This window comes from Salvelinus alpinus, chromosome 20 (assembly GCF_045679555.1).
Source record: "Salvelinus alpinus chromosome 20, SLU_Salpinus.1, whole genome shotgun sequence".
Classification (NCBI taxonomy): Eukaryota; Metazoa; Chordata; class Actinopteri; order Salmoniformes; family Salmonidae; genus Salvelinus; species Salvelinus alpinus.
The window spans coordinates 33,671,382-33,691,063 of NC_092105.1; the positions used below are offsets into that span (position 1 = coordinate 33,671,382).

A 19,682-nucleotide genomic window follows, 5' to 3' on the forward strand; every position below is an offset into this window, starting at 1 on the left:
TGCCTAAATATGTAAGTTCTTCTTTTACTGGAATACCATAATATGAAGGTGTCACACAATCTTTGACAGCTATGAGTTCACATTTATTAATGTTAAGGTATAGACCAGACGCTTTGGAAAAGGATTGTATCACATTGATCGATATGGGAATTTGGTTAGCGTCTTTCAGAAAAAGTGTAGTATCATCAGCCAGCTGGCTTATAATAATTTCTTTACCAGCTATGAAAATACCTTGTACAGGACTATTTTTTTAAGAATTTGCAAGAAGTTGGGTGATTAATAAAAACAGATACGGGAGATAGGACAACCTTGCCTAATTCCTCTCTTTATTTCAAATCTAGGTGAGGTGCCATATTTCAATTTGATAGAGCTGTTACCATTTGCATAGAGAGTCTTAATAGCCTTACAGAAAAAAATCCCCAAAGCCAAGTCTCTCAAGGGAGTGGAAGAGAAACTGATGCTCTACTGTGTCAAATGCCTTATAAAAATCTAAAAATAATATGAAGCTATCCTCAGTTATTAGGTCTGAGTAGTCAAGTATGTCTAATAATAGTCTGACATTGTTAGATATATGTCTGTTCCTCATGAAGCCAGACTGTGTTTCATCAATGATTGCATCCAGGACTTCTTTAATTATTTTTGCTAGTAGTAAGGCTAATATCTTATAGTCATTATTAAGAAGACAAATTGGACGCCACTTATCGATGAGCAGCACTTCTTTTTTAGGCTTGGGTATCAGTGTTATTAACCCCTGACTCATTGTAGGAGGGAGAACATTGTTTTTAATACTCTCTAAAAAGACTTCAAATAGGAAGGGAGCTACTTGTTCAGAAAATAATTAGTAAAATTCTGATGTAATTCCATCAACACCTGGTGATTTATTGTTCTTTAGATGTTTGATAGACTCTATAATCCCTTCAACTTTGATGGGTTCATCTCACTGTTTAGATTCTATATCACTGATAGAGTGAACATTATTCAGTGAGTTAAAAAACATATCTGTGGATTCCTGACAGTACGTAGAGCTATACAATTTTCTGTAAAAATTGCTACAGTATTTAGAGATTCTTTTTTGGTCATCTGTAATAACATTTAACATTTAACATGTAATAACACCATCAATGTTTAATTTATGGATAGTGTTATTTTTAGAGTGACATTTCTCAAGTCTAAAGAAATAGGATGAATTCTGTTCTCCCTCCTCAATCCATTTTTTCCTAGATCTAATAAAGGCTCCTTCTGCTTTTAATCTATATATATTATCCAGTTTATTTTGTAACTCAATTAGTTCCATCTTCTCCTCCCACCGAGAGGCCGGCTGGGGACCTCTGAGAAAGGGAAGTTATCTTAATGATCACCTTTTCCTCCTCAGCTCTTCTGGTCTTAGCAAGATTACTACCATATTTTCTAAGGTATTTGGACACCTCAAATTTAAAGAGCTCCCAGTTCTTGCAATAAGATTTTTCTTCACAAGCCCTTTCCCAAAAGTGTGAGAGCAGATCTTTAACCTCAAATGTAACTATATCATTATTTAATAATGAGCTATTTAGCTTCCAGTAAGATGCTCTGCCAAGGTTAGTATCAGAGGTAAATATTTTGATATCAATGTAAATGGCCCTATGGTCTGTGAGGGGAGTAGTACAGATATTTGTAGTAACACACTCACTTTCAATACATTTGGATATAAGCCAAAAATCTATTCTGGATTGTCTGGAACCTGTTTTGTTACTCCAAGTGAATGATCTGTCGGCCGGATACCTCTCTCTCCATATATCAATAAGATCAAACTTTTCCATAAAAAGTATTAAACCCAAATTCTGATTGGTTGGTCTACCTGGGGGCCATCTATCAGTTGAATTATCTATTGTAATGTTAAAGTCCCCTCCTATCAATAATAACGAATTGGGAAATTTAGATAACCAATGAAGTATATGTTTCTCTATAGATTCAAGCAATTCATCATTCTCATGTTTGGTGTTGTACCCGTAGAAGTTTACAGTAATGAGCGTAATGTCATTGTAACTGAGCACAAGACAAATAAAGTGACCCGAGGGGTCCCATTCCAAGTGTAGAATATTACCACCAAAGGTATTTTTCATTGTAGTGACGCCAGCGGAGCGTTCAGATCCATGGGAAAGCCAAATATCGTTGCCCCACTGTGACCTCCAGAAGTTGGCATCAGTCGAAATTGAGTGAGACTCTTGAAGAAAGCAAAAATCTGTTCGTAATTGTTTAGCAAATAAAAATAAGGCCTTGCGCTTCACATTGTTTCGTAACCCCCTAGCATTAAGAGAAACTAAAGACAAAGACAAAACAACAAAGATTATATACAAGTATAAACTGTAGTAGGATGAGTCGAAGACATAGGAGCAGTGAACGTAAACGATAAGGTACCGAGATCTGCACCATTTAAGTCAATTTAAAGTGAAAATATCTTATTCCATAAACTTTGAGCTAGACGTTATCCGGCTTTGAAATTCAACTCAACTGAAAATTATGTTCAAGACCAAACCAAGGGTTCTTGTAGTAAGAGAGACTAAAAACCCTCTTTAGCGTAATCAGGAACTATTCTGAGAAATAAATATAAAATAATAATTTAAATAAAAGGGTACCTACTATTTTAAGTGCATATGAAAACTGATCATAAAATACTTGAATAAAAAATGTTTTATAGAGGCAAGTTGATTTGTTGCTAAATGACGTTGACATGTCATTACGTAGAATACACAATAACGTTACTCAAATTGACTGGCCATCTTGGCAAAAAATATGATTTGACATTTGTTCAGGTACAGACTCCCACTCTTCTGTAAATTTTTGATTGAGACATGTTGATTGATGTTGTAAGTTTTGTTCAAGATCAAACATTCGTGACCAACTATATTCATTGGGTTTGGCTCGTCGAACGCTTACTACTGCTGCTGCAGTCAGCCAACAATGATTTATGCTGGCTGTGCACAAGTTGAGTGCCTGCTGGTGACGTCACAATGCACTTTTGCAGCCAGGCACGTGTGTTGTGACTGAGTACAAAAAAATCGTTTTTGTGTCATTTGGAGGGAAAATGCGTGCATTTTAGCGTTTGAGTCACTTTTCAAAAGTTGCTAAAAGTTCAAAATAAATGTTTTAAAGTAGCTAAATTTGTTGCTATGTGCTGTTTGAAAAAAAAAGTTGCCAGGGTAGTCTGAAAAGTTGCTAAATCTAGCAACTAAATTGCTAAATTGGCATCGCTGCCTACGCCAGTGTGGCGAGAGTTTGAGAGTGAACAAGCAGTGATGCCAATTTAGCAATTTTGTTGCTAGATTTAGCAACTTTTCAGACGAATGTTTGATCTTGAACAGAAATTACAACATCAATTGTTAGGATTTATGTTTATGCATAATAGCCTGTTAGCATATTGATAGAAGAGGAATATTGTTTTGTTACACACATGCACGCACAACCCCCTCTGTATAGTGTGTGTAGGTGTAAGAAATGACCAACACAGGCCATAAAAGCTGTGGACAGTCTGGAGAGGGGAGGGGTGCAGCTCTCTAGACCAACCAAGAGTTTAGAATACTGGACAATACCATATTAGGAACTGTTTTAGTGTAGAATCGACAGACCCAAGACGGAGCTAATCTACCCAGCAACCAGATGTGGACAAAGGGCCAGCAAAGGGGGGCAAAGTCTAAACCACGCCCAGCCTCTACTGTGATAGGCCAACTGGACACGTTGAGAATAAAATTGTCATAGTATAAAAACTACTATTTGAGTACATTCCACAGTTCTCTGTTCATCCTGCGCGGTGAAACAGCGAACCCGTATATACGAAAATTGCATTTGCCATTCATTGTTTGCGGTAATTAAACATAATTAAAGAAAGTTAGCAGACCTTGCATTTTATTTATCCTGACACCGGATGTGTTACACGCAGCGTTTACACAATCAACATGTCTCAATCAAAATTTACAGAAAATAGTGGGAGTATGTACCTGAACAAATGTCAAATCATATTTTTTGCCGAGTTGGCCAGTCAATTTGAGTAACGTTATTGTGTATTCTACATAATGACGCAGTTTTATGTTATCACGCAATGACATGACAACGTCATTTAGCAACTTTTAGAAACAAATCAACCTGCCTCTAGCAATTTACCCTGAAAATGAGTTGGCAACACTGTGAACAAGCCACTGTTCATAATTCCACTCGTTCGCGAAGAGGCAGGCGCGATTAGAACTCAGTCAGATCAATAATATAAACGTTCTGAGCTTTGATCAATGCTGGGAGCAATATTTAGATATTGACACGTAATTGATTGTCTTTATTGTGTACTACATATACACTATATGTAGAAATACAAAAGTGTATACAAAAGTATATGGACACCCCTTCAAATTAGTGGATTCGGCTATTTCAGCCACACCCTTTTGCTGATAGGTCTATAAAATCGAGCAAACCGCCATGCTATCTCCATAGACAAACATTGGCAGTAGAATGGCCTGACTGAAGTGCCCAGTGACTTTCAATGTGGCACCTTGATAGGATGCCACATTTCCAACAAGTCAGTTCGTCAAATTTCTTCCCTGCTAGAGCTGCATGGTCAACTGTAAGTGCTGTTATTGTGAAGTGGAAACATTTAAGAGAAACAACAGCTCAGCTGTGAAGAGGTAGGCCACACAAGCTCACAGAACAGGACTGCCTAGTGATGAAGCACACAGCACGTAAAAGTTGTCTGTCTTCGGTTGCAACACTCACAACCAAGTTCCAAACGGCCTCTGGAAGCAACGGCAGTACAAGAACTGTTTGTCGGGAACTCCATGAAATGGGTTTCCATGGCCGAGCAGCTGCACACAAGCCTAAGATCACCATGTACAATGCCAAGTGTCGGCTGGAGTGGTGTAAAGCACCCCACAATTGGACTCTGGAGCAGTGGAAACGCATTCTCTGGAGTGATGAATCACGCTTCACCATCTGGCAGTCCAATGGACAAATCAGGGTTTGGCGGATGCCAGGAGAATGCTACCTGCCCGAATGCATAGTGCCAACTGTAAAGTTTGGTGGAGGAGGTATAATAGTCTTGGGCTGTTTTTCATGGTTCTTAATGCTATTGCAGGCGCGATGACATTCTAGACGATTCTGTGCTTCCAACTTTGTGGCAACAGTTTGGGGAAGGCCCTTTCCTGTTTCAGTATGACAATGCTCCCGTGCACAAAGCGAGGTCCATACAGAAATGGTTTGGCGAGATCGGTGTGGAAGAACTTGACTGGCCTGCACAGAGCCTCAACCCCATCGAACACCTTTGGGATGAATTGGAACACCGACTGCGAGCCAGGCCTAATCACCCAACATCACTAATGTCTTTGTGGCTGAATGGAAGCAAGTCCCCGCAGCAATATTCCAATGGACAGCCTTGCCAGAAGAGTGGAGGCTGTTATATCAGCAAATGGTGGACCAACTCCATATTAATGTTGATGATGATTTTGGAATGAGATGTTCGACAAGCAGTTGTCCACATACTTTTGGTCATGTAGTATAGTTGCCACAAAGTTGGAAGCACAGAATTGTCTCGAATGTCATTGTATGCTGTAGCGTTAATATTTCCCTTCAATGGAACTAAGGGGTCTAGCCTGAACCATGGAAAAACAGCCCCAGACCATTATTCCTCCTCCACCAGACTTTACAGTTGGTACTATGCATTGCGGGAGGTAGAGTTCTCCTGGCATCTGCCAAACCCAGATTCGTCCGTCGGACTGCCAGATGGTGAAGCATGACTCGTCACTCCAGAGAACGCATTTCCACTGCTCCAGAGTCCAATGGTGACGAGCTTCCCACCAGTCCAACCAAAGCTTGGCATTGCGCATGGTGATCTTAGGCTTGTGTGCAGCTGCTCGGCCATGGAAACCCATTTCATTAAGCTCCCGACAAACAGTTCTTGTGCTGACGTTGCTTCCAGAGGCAGTTTGAAACTTGGTAGTGAGTGTTGCAACTGAGGACAGACGGTTTTTAAGTGCTATGCGCTTCAGCACTCGGCTGTCCCATTCTGTGAGCTTGTGTGGCTGAGCCGTTGTTGATCCTAGAAGTTTCCACTTCACAATGACAGAGCTTAGAGTTGACTAGGTCAGCTGTAGCAGGGCAGAAATTTGCAAACTGACTTGTTGGAATGGTGGCATCCTATGATGGTGCTACGTTGAAGGTCACTGAGCTCTTCAGTAAGGCCATTCTACTGCCAATGTTTGTCTATGGAGATTGCATTGCTGTGTTCGATCTTATACACCTGTCAGCAACGGATGTGGCTGAAATAGCCGAATCAACTAATTTGAAGGGGTGTCCACATACTTTTGTATATATAGTGTATATATATATTTTTTTTCTTCACCAAATTATAAAACATTACAGGTGTCCTCATATGTAGTTATGGCCATGGCTACTCCCTGTATATAGCCATGTTATTTTTACTTTTATTGTTGTTTGTTTTTTCATTGTGTATTTATTCCTCATGTCACTATTTCTGTTTTATTTTATTTTTTATCTTTAACTCTGCGTTGTTGGAAAAGGACCCGTAAATAAGCATTTCACTGTCAGTCTACACCTGTTGTTTACGAAGCATGTGACAAGTAAAATTTGATTTAATATAAACAAGTTCAAACCACGCAACAGTCAGTAGCTGAAAGCAGTTTGAACCATTAACGGTTAAATTATTAATTTCCTTTAGAGGCATTCATGGATTACTATAAACTGATATCACATGACAGTCGCATAAGGAAAACTGCAATGATTGATGGAATAGTAGATGGGTTGACCAGAAAATAGGTTGTTCACAGTTCATGATCTCTTCAAAGTAAAGCAGGGATGGACTCTGTGCGCTCATAGCTACTGGCCCAAAACAGCAGAATAACCAGGCTCAGGTAGGTTATATTTGGCATACCTCAAGCAATACTCTGAATAAAGTAATTGTGGAGTTAAGCAGTCATTTATTGATACATATTAGTGCACAGGGCACTAAGGACAGATATATTCATGATATTTTTATCTTTACAATAAATGGGGACAAAAACGTCCACAAGTAACACAACTCAGGTATACTAAAGTTTTCACTTATAGCTAAATTACATGGCAATTGTTGTTCTCTGAAAGTGTCTGTTCACAAGAAACTAAGTAAAACATGCTATGGTGTGTGTGTAATGGATGTTGGATGTGCAGGGAACGTGTCATGTCAATCGATTAAATAGGTAATAGATGGGCGCTGCCTTGTTTCGTAATCACAACGCTGTAGTGGAAACCAAGACTGTTCTCAGGGCGGGTCTGCCGGTTTTGACTAGCAGAAGTTACTTTTAGTGGCAGGCTATGATAATTCGATCAAGTTTAGGAAAATGGGTACGGTTAGATAAAATGCAAAAACACACAACATACTGTATCTAGCTACAACCAGGTCTGCCCTGAGAACACTCTTGGTTTCCACTAATGCGATCACAACAGTTGATCGAACTGTTGTGATCACGACTTGTTCTGTCTTGCTCAGGAGCAGTCTGACTGCTGGAAATACATATCTCAAGATAGGGCGGCTACTCGACTTCACAGGAATTTACCTAATGTAATTTATTCATACAGGGATGTCCAAGGAGACCAGCACACAGGTAATTTGTGTTATTTAGTGGAAATTCGATTATATGAGTGTTCACTTCACTCTTCCTTCATTTAGCTAACTACAGTGGGCCTGCTAACGTTAACTGCTAGCTAACGTTAGCTCACTGACTCGCCGGACACAGTAGCGGACACAGAGTCTGCAACTGTAGTTAGTATGTGACAGCTATTGAGATCAATGATTTTTATCTGCACGATACTGCTTTGCAGTGATTAGTTGGGTTAATTTATGTTTGTATTCTTGCACGGCTTGGCGGTGATAGCAAGCTAGCTGTGTTACCAAATATTTGTTATAATTAACCCTATGTGTTGTTACTGCTGCTTTGATGCAAGCTAACATTAGTCCGTTTGTAGTATTATACACCAACAGTATGGCTATGTAGTTTACACACATTCACCTAGTTGCCTCTTTAGCTGAAGGTGAGGCCGTGGGCATTCAAGGCTGTTGATGCTGGTTAACTCAGCTGCCACCATCAGGCCTATGGTCACATGACGGGGTGGAAATTATTGCTGGTGAGGTTGTCATTTTCCTCTGATCCATCCCTCCACCGGTGGTAACTACTGCTGTCAAGAGCAACGTTTTATCTTCGTTTGAAGAAAAACAGCACGAGTCAGTCCCATTTGTTTTTATCAAACAGTAGCTTAAGTTTAGCCTTATTTACATTTTATAAACTTAAGCCATCATTAAACGTTCCTTAGTACAGTGACAGTGTATTCTCTCAAATCCTCTCTCGCGCATTCTAATTCTCCATCTTTCTCTCTCTCTGTAGTTGGTGGAAAACAAGATTGGGTACATTCTCTTTAAAAGGGACAGGATTTTCTTTCTTATTGTTATTTTTTTCTGATATGTGTTTCATAGTGACAGTTTTCTTTACACCTCTGAGTACCTCTTTGCTCTATTATAAAATACGCTGAGGTGAGAAGAATAATGTGTCTTTGTTGAGGGTAAGCCTGTAAAGCATGGTTTGCAACCGACAGTAGCTCTGGGCTGTTCTGCAGTCATTGAGTTTCTTAGAATTATGACCTACCTAAGCTATGGGCTCAATTTTATCAAACCAGAATTGCTGGTTTCCATTGTCAAATAAAATCACACAATTTTGTGTATTTTTAAAAACCTGTCACCAAAAATATGTTCAGTTTTAGTAGAAATAACAGTACTAATGTTTATTTTGGTGTTGGTTCTCAAGAAATGACTAAAGGGGTATTGTGGAAAGGTGAGTGGCTAAAATGAGCAGTAGAAGAACTCAGGTCAGAGGCTAAAATGTCTCACTTGCAGCTCAGTTAGACAGACTAGAGGAATCATTGAAATTACTTATTTCAGACTAGAGGAACAAATCACAGGTAAACTGTTCCAAAGTAATAGTTTGAATAGCATTGAAATGTTAAGGAGGCAATGCCTCTGTTTAGGGCTGCCTGTTTACACACGGTTAAGCAGAGGATCACCATGTCACCACAATGTTCCGGTCTCATGTGATCATTTGTCTTTCCAACAGGAGCAGTAACATGGCTGCTGACGACAAATCCTCCTCCTCGTCCTCTACGCTGGATTGGAGTGTGGCGCCTCCTATTTCCCCTGGCAGCCCATCTCACCTGACACACTTCAAACCCCTGACTCCAGAGCAGGACGAGCCCCCGCTCCGATCAGCATACAGCTCCTTTGTCAACCTGTTCCGCTTTAACAAAGGTCATTACTAAGATAACACACGTGATACGCATGGTGAAAGCAGACAAGTTTTCAGGGATTGCAGACAGTCACACAAACTTACTTAAATTACACTCTATGTAGTTGTTTTGAGATGGTTGACAGTCATCTAGTAGGCCTGTGCATTAAGATGAGACAAGACAAAAAAGCTGAATAATTGAGTCGTTGTTTTGTCACACTGTTATTTCTAATTCTGTGGAGTGCCCCATAGCAGTCAATACTATGCAGTACTGTACAGTCTAGGCTACTGTACTGTACCCTAGGATGCAGGGAAAGGTACTGTAGCCTTGACCACCAGCCGGGTTTACAGTCAGTTAGTTTAATAGTCTGGGGACGTTTTTCATGGTTCGGTCTAGGCCCCTTAGTTCCATTGAAGGGAAATATTAACGCTACAGCATACAATGACATTCTAGACGATTCTGTGCTTCCAACTTTGTGGCAACTATACCACATGACCAAAAGTATGTGGACAACTGCTTGTCGAACATCTCATTCCAAAATCATCGTCAACATTAATATGGAGTTGGTCCCCCATTTGCTGATATAACAGCCTCCACTCTTCTGGCAAGGCTGTCCATTGGAATATTGCTGCGGGGACTTGCTTCCATTCAGCTACAAGAGCATTAGTGATGTTGGGCGATTAGGCCTGGCTCGCAGTCGGTGTTCCAATTCATCCCAAAGGTGTTCGATGGGGTTGAGGCTCTGTGCAGGCCATTCAAGTTCTTCCACACTGATCTCAACAAACCATTTCTGTATGGACCTCGCTTTGTGCACGGGTGCATTGTCATGCTGAAACAGGAAAGGGCCTTCCCCAAACTGTTGCCACAAAGCACAGAATCGTCTAGAATGTCATTGTATTCAATAGCATTAAGAACTATAAAAAACAGCCCCAGACCATTATACCTCCTCCACCAAACTTTACAGTTGGCACTATGCATTCGGGCAGGTAGCATTCTCCTGGCATCCACCAAACCCAGATTTGTCCATTGCCCTATAGCAGTCTATACTATGCAGTACTGTACTGTACCCTAGGATGCAGGGAAAGGTACTGTAGCCTTGACCACCAGGGTTTACAGTCAGTTTAAGATTAACAGGAAGCAGAATGGAACAGAATGCAACTCAGAGCAGAGCCCATGTCCCGTGAGGTCATGTGATGTGACACTGCCTGTTGGCTAGGTGCAAGGAATGGCAGGCCCCTCACCAAGGGAGCAGGGCTCTGCTCATATACTGTAGCGTTAACATTCTATTTCACCTATTTTGTTTATATTTAAAAATATATATATATGGAATTATTAGAGGGATGGTGAATCACTTTACGCTGAAAAGATTAGATCTCGAGAGAGCAAGGAAACATTTATGAACACCAGCAATGCATACACTTATAAGTACAATAATGTACACACACTTAAAGCTGCAATATGTAACTTTTTGGGCGACCCAACCAAATTCACATAGAAATCTGATTTGTAAATCTGCCATTTTCATTGAAAGCAAGTCTAAGAAGCAGTATAGCTAAACTTTGTGCACTTTTTCTATGCTTCCTGTTCTTAAGTTTCAGTTTTGTACACCAGCTGAAAATACAATATTTTGGGGTATGGAAAATATATTTCACAGCGGTTCAGATGGTACAAGGATTATACTTGCTTGTTATGTCACCCCCCAAAAAATATAAATATATATATAATATATATACACTACCGTTTAAAAGTTTGGGGTCACTTAGAAATAACATCAAATTGATTTTAAATGCAGTGTAGACATTGTTAATGTTGTAAATGACTATTGTAGCTGGAAACGGCAGATTTTTAATGGAATATCTACATCGGCGTACAGATGCCCATTATCAGCAACCATCACTCCTGTGTTCCAATGGCACGTTGTGTTAGCTAATCCAAGTTTTTCATTTTAAAAGGCTAATTGATCATTAGAAAACCCTTTTGCAATTATGTTAGCACAGCTGAAAACTGTTGTGGTGATTAAAGAAGTAATAAAACTGGCCTTTTTAGACTCGTTAAGTTTCTAGAGCATCAGCGTTTGTGGGTTTGATTACAGGCTCAAAATGGCCAGAAACAAATAACTTTCTTCCGAAACTCGTCAGTCTAGTCCTGTTCTGAGAAATTAAGGCTATTCCGTGCGAGAAATTGCCAAGAAACCGAAGATCTCGTACAACGCTGTGTACTACTCCCTTCACAGAACAGCGCAAACTGGCTCTAACCAGAATAGAAAGAGGAGTGGGAGGCCCTGGTGCACAACTGAGCAAGAGGACAAGTCCTCAACTGGCAGCCTCATTAAATAGTACCCGCAAAAGACCAGTCTCAACGTCAACAGTGAAGAGGCGACTCTGGCATGCTTGCCTTCTAGGCAGCGTTGCAAAGAAAAAAACATATCTCTGACTGGCCAATAAAAAGAAAAGATTAAGATGGGCAAAAGAACACAGACACTGGACAGAGCAACTCTGCCTAGAAGGCCAGCATCCCGGAGTCACCTCTTCACTGTTGATGTTGAGACTGGTGTACAATAGTCATTTACAACATTAACATTGTCTACACTGTATTTCTGATCAATTTGATGTTATTTGCTTTTCTTTCAAAAACAAGGACATTTCTAAGTGACCCCAAACTTTTGAACGGTAGTGTATATTAGAATTTCTGCATAGTGCACCTTTTAAGGGGGAAGTAGTGTTTTTTTAGACACAAAGGCAAACTTCAAGGAGTAGGCCATTCAAGGAGTTGGTCTGATGGTGCCCTTTGATGGTATCGACTTCCCCTTTGCTTGTGGGAACAATAGAGCGTGATGTCCTAAAAAACTGAAATTAGTTGCCTCTGGTTTGTTCAGCTATTCATACAGGGAAAATTAATGGGGAAAGAATAGGGTTTTGGGATAAATGCCGAAAATAAGGTCCGAGGCTGACACAGGCTCAGAACATTTTGTTCTATGAGCTATCAGTCAGTTAACATGACCTTTCTGAATTATGAAGCCTTTATGTGCTTTTTTAAAATTACATAACCCCCCCCATGTCATGAGGATACCTGTGCCATCTAAAGATGTGCCTTTTGTTAAGTAAATCAGGTGTTAAGTTAGGTAAAAAAGTTACTGGAGTGCCACTGTTCTAATTGGTCTATGTGTACAGAGGAGGGGCGGCCACCCTCAGTGACAGAGAAACCGGATGTGGTTGTGGCGTCACCCACTGGGGAGCATAGGAACTGGACCATACCAGCACACTCCATCCACGGCTCTGGGGCACATAGGAAACAACACCACGATCTTTTACGCAGGACTTCTACTGCTTCAGGTACCACACACACACACATTTATTCTAATACATCAGATGTACAGTATACTTATACAGTGGGGGGTTGAATACTGCACTGTTCGGTAGGGCTTGCAAGTTAAGCATTTCACTGTACTTATGCATGTGACAAATAAAACTTGAGTGATTCTTTGTGCTTTCATTTACATTTGGCGTGATTGCATTAATTGTCTCTCTTGCTTGACCTGATAATGGTGATGAATGTTTCATGCTGATAGGATTAGTCATCAGTCAGAGATCTGAGTCACTGGAGGCGTTATATCTCCTAGGCAAGCTTAAAGGAGAGCTGCTGTGTTTCTACCATGGGCTAGAATACGTATTGAACTACTGCTCTTTATGTGAGGGGTATCCATTTTGACATTTTATGGTTTTAAGTTAGCGACGTGCAGATAAGAATGGATGCACAGTGTGAGTAACATGACGTCTATTTAAAAAAGCTGATGTATGTCTTCTCTTTTTGCAGTGGACTGGCCATTATGGCCTGGTGAGGGTGAGGGCCTTCTATACTGTGTGTTTGCTAAGAATTCTGAAATGTTTTTTGCGCTTGATTTTTTTAACAACCTGGTTTCATAGAGTGGGCGGCTAACCCAAGCACCTGAGTGGTTTTGGTGTGAGTGTGGTTGATCTAGCTACTTTTGGCATGTATGGATAAAGTGCCTTCTGATGTTATTTTGTTGCCAACACTGATATTTGATCAGTTGTATGTGTTTGCATAATGATATAAGAACTAACATCATTCTACCTTTTTTGTTTCTTACTCAATGGCATTTGTCCAATTTGCGTTATCTGTATAATTTTATTCATAACCGTAATTGTTCACTAGAGCCTAGTTTATGGCTACTGATATACTGGTAAGCTTCTGTTCTGTTATTGTGCAATCCTTTTTTAACTTAACCTGCCATTATCAAAGCAAATCCTTGTAGAGATTGTCAATTTCCATGCCCGTTTTGGGCTATAACCTACCTAAGAGAGGTATAAAAAATAAAATAAAAAGTAGTCTCCCTCCTTTACCTTTCTGCATTTTATTTGCATGAAAAGGGAGCATTTGCATGACGTGAATGGTTAGATGAAATCTGCTATGACATGTGTGTTGAATGGTTGCACCGTGTGTGTTTCTTTTTGTGTCCGTGTGTGTGTGTGCGCGCTCCTAGAGGGCCGTAGGAAATCAGAAACCCCCCTGGGCACTCACGATCCTCGTACGGCTGTTCAGCTCCGCACTGCTCTGAAGAGACTCAAGGAGATCATGGAGGGAAAGAGCCAGGTATCTACCATACCATTTCACAATCACACTGCTGCTGTTGTTTATTGTACTTCACAATACGCTGCTGTTGTTTTACACACCGTTACTCTAGTGCTGCTTGTTTTTACTTGGAGTAATATAACCTAGCTAACTATCACAATCACACACAGGCAACTGTTCCAAATATGGGACATGTGAAGACGCCTCTTATTCTTTAAAAGTAGTCTGTTATTGTTTCATCTAACAGTTTGATTTCAGTGAAATATAGTTTCCATATACTTTGAAAAGATTGCTTCAGCATTACTTTATACCTCAGTGCTAGTTGGTCCACTAAATAAAGAAGGCATATTGCAGGACAGTGACCTGAAGCAGTACTGGATGCCAGACAGCCAATGTAAGGAGTGCTACGACTGCAATGAGAAGTTCACCACCTTCCGCCGCCGCCACCACTGCCGGCTCTGCGGCCAGATCTTCTGCAGCCGCTGCTGCAACCAGGAAATCCCTGGCAAGTTCATGGGCTACACGGGTGAGTGCGTTGGGGACTCACAGGAGGGGGTGGGGGCATGACCCCTAGACCATGCCCACCCCTTGGCTGCATCATCATTATCCCTAGTGACCTCCTGAGGAGAGGGGAGACAGCCCCTTAAGAATGATCCCAAAGCAGGGTCACAATGTGTTAGAGAGGTCCAATGGAAGAGATCTAGTTGAGCCATCGCTGAGATCATGTGTATGTACAGAGGTCTATGGGTGCTCAGCATGGTGTTTTTTCTGCTGTGGTTGTGTGGGTTACTGAAGTTGGACTTGGGTAAGTTGACTGGTTGACCAGTGACGTTTGAGCTAACATTGCTGTGATGTGAGAATCTGAGACCAAGAGATCTAATCAATAGCATGTTTGTCCTTTGATGATGATGTGCTGTGACCTTACCATGCCATGCAGTGACAATACCACAGTAACCACAATACTGCCTCCATCCTAGATCATAGCAGGACCTGCTCTTCCTCTCACTGACTTCTACCATTCTCACTGTCTCCCTCCCTCCCTCCCGCCATTGTCACGTCTGTCTGCCTGTCTGTCTGCCTGTCTGTCTGCCTGCCTGCCTGTGTCTGTCTGCCTGCCTGTCTGTGTAGGAGACCTGCGGGCCTGCACCTACTGCCGTAAGATCGCTCTGAGCTACTCCCACTCTGCAGACTCTGGCTCCATAGGGGAGGTCCTGTCTGCTCTGTCTGACTCCTCACCCTGCTCCACCTGCGTCCTGGAGCCCAGCGAGCCTCGCACCCCGGTCGGTGGACGGAAGGCCAGCCGCAACATCTTCCTAGAGGAGGACCTGGCCTGGCAGAGGTAAAATAAGGCTGCATCCCAAATGGCACCCACCCTAAGAACACAGACCGAGAGGAGGAACCATAGAGAGAAATCATAGGTTTAAGTCTGTGGGAGGAACCATGCATGCACTCTCCAGTCTTTTGCATCCTTACTCTAGTAATTTTGTCCCCTTCCCGTCCTGTCCTACGAATGATGCATGCACTTCTCCTTCGCATTGACCTCTAGTCTTTTGTTGTCTTCTCTTCACCTCTTGTCCACAGTGTTTTTATTTCTCTCTGTGTATATCCTGCATGATTTTCTGTGTATCCCTACTCTCATATCTTTGTTTTTTCCTTCAAATGCAGAGTTGAAGAGACAGAGGAGAGAGAAACATTCAGCGCTCTTCATCCCCTATATCCTCTCCCCTCCATGTCCTCTCCTCTCCCTCCCTGTCCACTCCATCCTCCTGTCTCCTCTGTCTGCCTTCCTTTTCTTCCCCTGTATACTGGGTGGGTTACTTATCCCTGCTTGGTCCACTTTCACGTGCATGGTTTTATTGGCGCTCTACTTCCTGCTAACCAATCAATCAATCGTATTACCTTTGAGAGGGGTGCCTTTGAAAAACATACATTTCTCAGCAAAAGGGATTTCAAATAAATGTTTGACTTTAAAAACAAAGAATACCAAGAGGTATTATTATTCAATTGAACATACTTTTCCTATTGTGTTTTTCAAATTACATCCCTTTGTTTGATTTTGACAGGGAAGCATGCTTTTATATTGTTTAGCTCTAATAAAATGCCATCCCTTTGAACTATATAACCAGCTTTGATCCAATTTTCAGTGTTCTGCTCTTGCTCAAATGAAATATTTTCCCCCTTCTCTCCTGGCATAGAAAAACTCCCATTGGGATGAGAAAGAAGTGAGTCATGTTGTTACTTTTATCAACGTTCCAACTTCTCTGACAGCTTGTAACAGTTTTGTTTTTTATTTTTGACCTGAACTTTACCATTCTAGCCCTACCATATTGAGACTTCTGCGGTAGTGTTATATTAAAATCAAAGATGGATGTGAAATGACTTAGTTCAAGAATTAATTTGTTTGTATTTATGTCTGTGTCAGTTTGATTCACCAGGAGTCTCAGAACAGTGGCATGAATTCTAGACGGAGCACGCTACAAGAGGATGGAGGCAAGTCCCCAATAAGGAAGCGGTGAGTGTCTGCTTTTGGTCCAACATCTTTTTATAGAACCCTTTTACAGCTTCTTTTACATTCTTCCAGCTAGGTTTAGGGTTTGTATTTTGGTGCCCTATTTTCTGATAGTGCATCCCACAGAAAGAGATTTATAGAGAGATTTATATTAAGTTCAAGGTTGGTTTCTTTTACAGAAACAAAGCATGTCTGACTTTAGTTAATAGGAAGGAAATTGTCCAGGCCATTTTTGTCTCTTAGATTATGGGGATATAATCTATATGCATGCAGCAGCATTTATACTTAAACCACTAGATGCTGTTTTCCATTGTGCCCTTAGGTTTATTACTGGTCATGGTTCTAGAATTCACCATTGTGTTTTGAATCAAAAAGTGGGTTGGACCTCATTGTATGTAAGGAGAGAGCAGCATTTTCTTGTTTATTTACAAAGCACTCATGCAGAAACTTCCTATCATTAATTACATTTAGACTTCCAAATGACCAAACCCGGTCTCAGGCTTGGATAACCCTGGAGGCCCCTTCGGTCTCCACATAGTTGGGTCAAGCTGATTTTACTTCCAGAGCTCTCTGAAATGAGATGTTCTGGTCCCCATTGGTCAGTTGAGAGTCATGATCAGAGACTTCTACATTGATAAAGGTGTCTGTTTATCTGCCTTGTAATTTTGTATATTGTATATGTTTGATGTATTTATGCAGGGTTCGTCTGTGAAAGACAGCCTAGTGTCCCTGTCAAAATAAAGGTTAAATAAAATATAGAATAGTTATGATAGTGTGTTCATTCTATTTCTGTTGGACCCTTTTTGACATCTATTAGCCCCCCCCCTTTCCACTCTAGGGGTTTGGCACAGTTACTGTAATATCCGACAGGACGTTAGTATTAGATTACTTGGGAGAGTATTCATTTTTGAGAAACCCAAAAAATATAGGCCTATTTTAACAATGAAAAGGCTTTGTCTAAAATTAAGTATAATTATCTATGTGACATTGCTACATAGCCTTCAAGGATAGACCATTACATTCCAATTGTATTAAAACAACAGTTTTATGACATTTTTTACGAGTGCGTCCCATTAAAAAAATATTCACTGGTAGCCTACACACGTTTCGCACGTGTAGCTTGTTATTGTCATCAAGGTTAGAGGTCATGTGTAGCAAATGTAGTGGGAGAATTGTAATCTATGCATAATGGAATTAAAATTACAGAGTTCAACTATCCAGAAAAAAGTAATATTATTTGAATAGTGAAATAATTTCTAATCCCTATTACACACACAGAGACACAGACACACAGACACAAGTTAGAGAAATATAATATAGAATGAGAAGTAAGGTACAGAATAAAAATGAAAATGTTGCTGCATCTATTGTGTGATGGCCCTGTAATGCCAGCCCCGTCTTATCCAGGTCAGCCAGTGTGACCAACCTGTCCCTCGACCGGTCTGGCTCCTCCATGGTGCCCTCCTATGACAGCTCAGTGAGCCCCCAGACCAGCAGGGCCATGCCAAAACCTGACCACAGCGAAGAGGAGAGGAAGATACTGTTGGTAATGATGAACTCTTACTTTCACTCCCTCTTTCCCTTTATTCTTTCTGTTCATTTTTACCCCCTTTTTCTCCCCAATTTCGTGATTACGATCTTGTCTCATCGCTGCAACTCCCCAACGGGCTCGGGAGAGGCGAAGGTCGATTCATGCATCCTCCGAAACATGACCCGCCAAACCGCGCTTCTTAACACCTGCTCGCTTAACCCGGAAGCCAGCTTCACCAATGTGTCGGAGGAAACACTGTTCAACTGACGACCGAAGTCAGTCGCTAGAGCGCGATGAGCCAAGTAAAGCCCCCCCGGCCAGACCCTCCTCTAACCTGGAAGACGCTGGGACAATTGTGCGCCGCCCTATGGGATTCCCGGTCACAGCCTGGGATCAAACCCCAGCCTGTAGTGACGCCGCAACACTTCAATGCAGTGCCTTAGACAGCTACGCCACTCGAGGGCCCCTTTCACCTTATTCTATCTCACTCTGTATCCCGCTCTCTCACTCTGACTCTCTTTCTCGCTCGCCCTCTCTCTCCATCTCGCAATTACTCTCTCGCTTTCTCTCTCTCTTGCTTCCCTCTATCCTCAATCTTTCCCTCTATCTCTGTCTGTATAATTTGTTCTGTCCAATTTACAATCCATTCTTGACAAAGCAAACATAAGTCATTTTTGACTGAATGTCATGACATGTAGGACTCGTCCCAGCTCAAAGACCTGTGGAAGAAGATTTGTCACAACACTACTGGTATGGAGTTCCAGGACCACCGCTACTGGCTCCGTACATACCCCAACTGCATTGTGGGGAAGGAGTTGGTCAACTGGCTGTTAAGGAATGGAACTATCTCCACCAGGTAAAGACAGACATCATGCTGAGTGAAAACCATTCTGGATGTCTGAGTAAGCATCCTGTTGTATTAAGCAGAGATTACATGAGTTACTAAATGTTCTTTCCCCCTCATCCATCCTCTCTTTCTCTGTCTCTCTATCGCTCATTCACACTCTTGCAGGGCACAGGCGATAGCCATTGGTCAGGCTCTGGTAGATGGTCGTTGGTTGGACTGTGTCACTCACCACGACCAGCTGTTCAGAGATGAGTATGCTCTTTATCGCCCACTCCAGGTGAGATACTGTTTTGCGGGAATAAGGGGAAGAGGACACAGATATTTTTAACAATGCTGATGGGGGTGGTGTTGATGATGATCATAATGGTGAGGATGGTGATGCTATTGCTGCTGAGGATGACGATGATGTGAAGATTATGATGATTGTGTAGTTGATGATAGTGTTGATGATTTTTTTTGATGACGATAATAATGATGGTGGTGACGCTGTTGCTCATGACTGATGATGAAGGTGTCTTCTATCCTCACAGAGCACAGACTTCTCTGAGACCCCGTCTCCTGACAGTGACAGTGTCAACTCTCTGGAGGGACACTCAGAACCTTCCTGGTTTAAAGACATCAAGTTTGACGACAGTGACACAGACCAGGTGGCTGACGAGAATGACTATGTCATGCCCAGTACGCCCAGTAAGTATCCCTGTATGCCTTGTGACTCTGGCTACGCATTACAACAACTAGCCTCATGTCCATGTCTGTTGCTTTCCTAAATAATAGGTAGTTGAGTCCTTCTGTAATGTCTGAGATGTTTCTTTGTATTTATCTTGAACTAATGAACTAATAAGGGATCCTAAGAGCCCTTTTGTACTGTCTCTGATGTCCCTTCATATTTATCCCCCTCCATGCTGCTATGCATCAAGAAGACA

General features: G+C 41.5%; 1 protein-coding gene across 8 annotated transcripts in view; it reads left to right on the forward strand.

Moving 5' to 3' along the window:
• The first annotated feature begins 7,242 nt into the window (after positions 1 to 7,242).
• Positions 7,243 to 19,682, forward strand: part of LOC139546701 (1-phosphatidylinositol 3-phosphate 5-kinase-like) — a 28,487-nt gene continuing 16,047 nt past the window's right edge. For 2 of the 8 annotated variants that reach the window (XM_071355396.1, XM_071355401.1), the window contains exons 1-13: positions 7,243 to 7,613; positions 9,114 to 9,304; positions 12,453 to 12,614; positions 13,096 to 13,122; positions 13,784 to 13,893; positions 14,227 to 14,398; positions 15,001 to 15,211; positions 16,068 to 16,094; positions 16,295 to 16,384; positions 17,774 to 17,927; positions 18,611 to 18,768; positions 18,925 to 19,036; positions 19,290 to 19,446. In XM_071355396.1, the coding sequence (XP_071211497.1) occupies positions 9,124 to 9,304; positions 12,453 to 12,614; positions 13,096 to 13,122; positions 13,784 to 13,893; positions 14,227 to 14,398; positions 15,001 to 15,211; positions 16,068 to 16,094; positions 16,295 to 16,384; positions 17,774 to 17,927; positions 18,611 to 18,768; positions 18,925 to 19,036; positions 19,290 to 19,446 (1,561 nt within the window). In that variant the 5' untranslated portion in view covers positions 7,243 to 7,613; positions 9,114 to 9,123. Of the gene's footprint in view, positions 7,614 to 9,113; positions 9,305 to 12,452; positions 12,615 to 13,095; positions 13,123 to 13,783; positions 13,894 to 14,226; positions 14,399 to 15,000; positions 15,212 to 16,067; positions 16,095 to 16,294; positions 16,385 to 17,773; positions 17,928 to 18,610; positions 18,769 to 18,924; positions 19,037 to 19,289; positions 19,447 to 19,682 lie in introns of those variants that run through there. The other 6 variants (XM_071355399.1, XM_071355402.1, XM_071355397.1 and 3 more) reach the window with 5 other exon arrangements.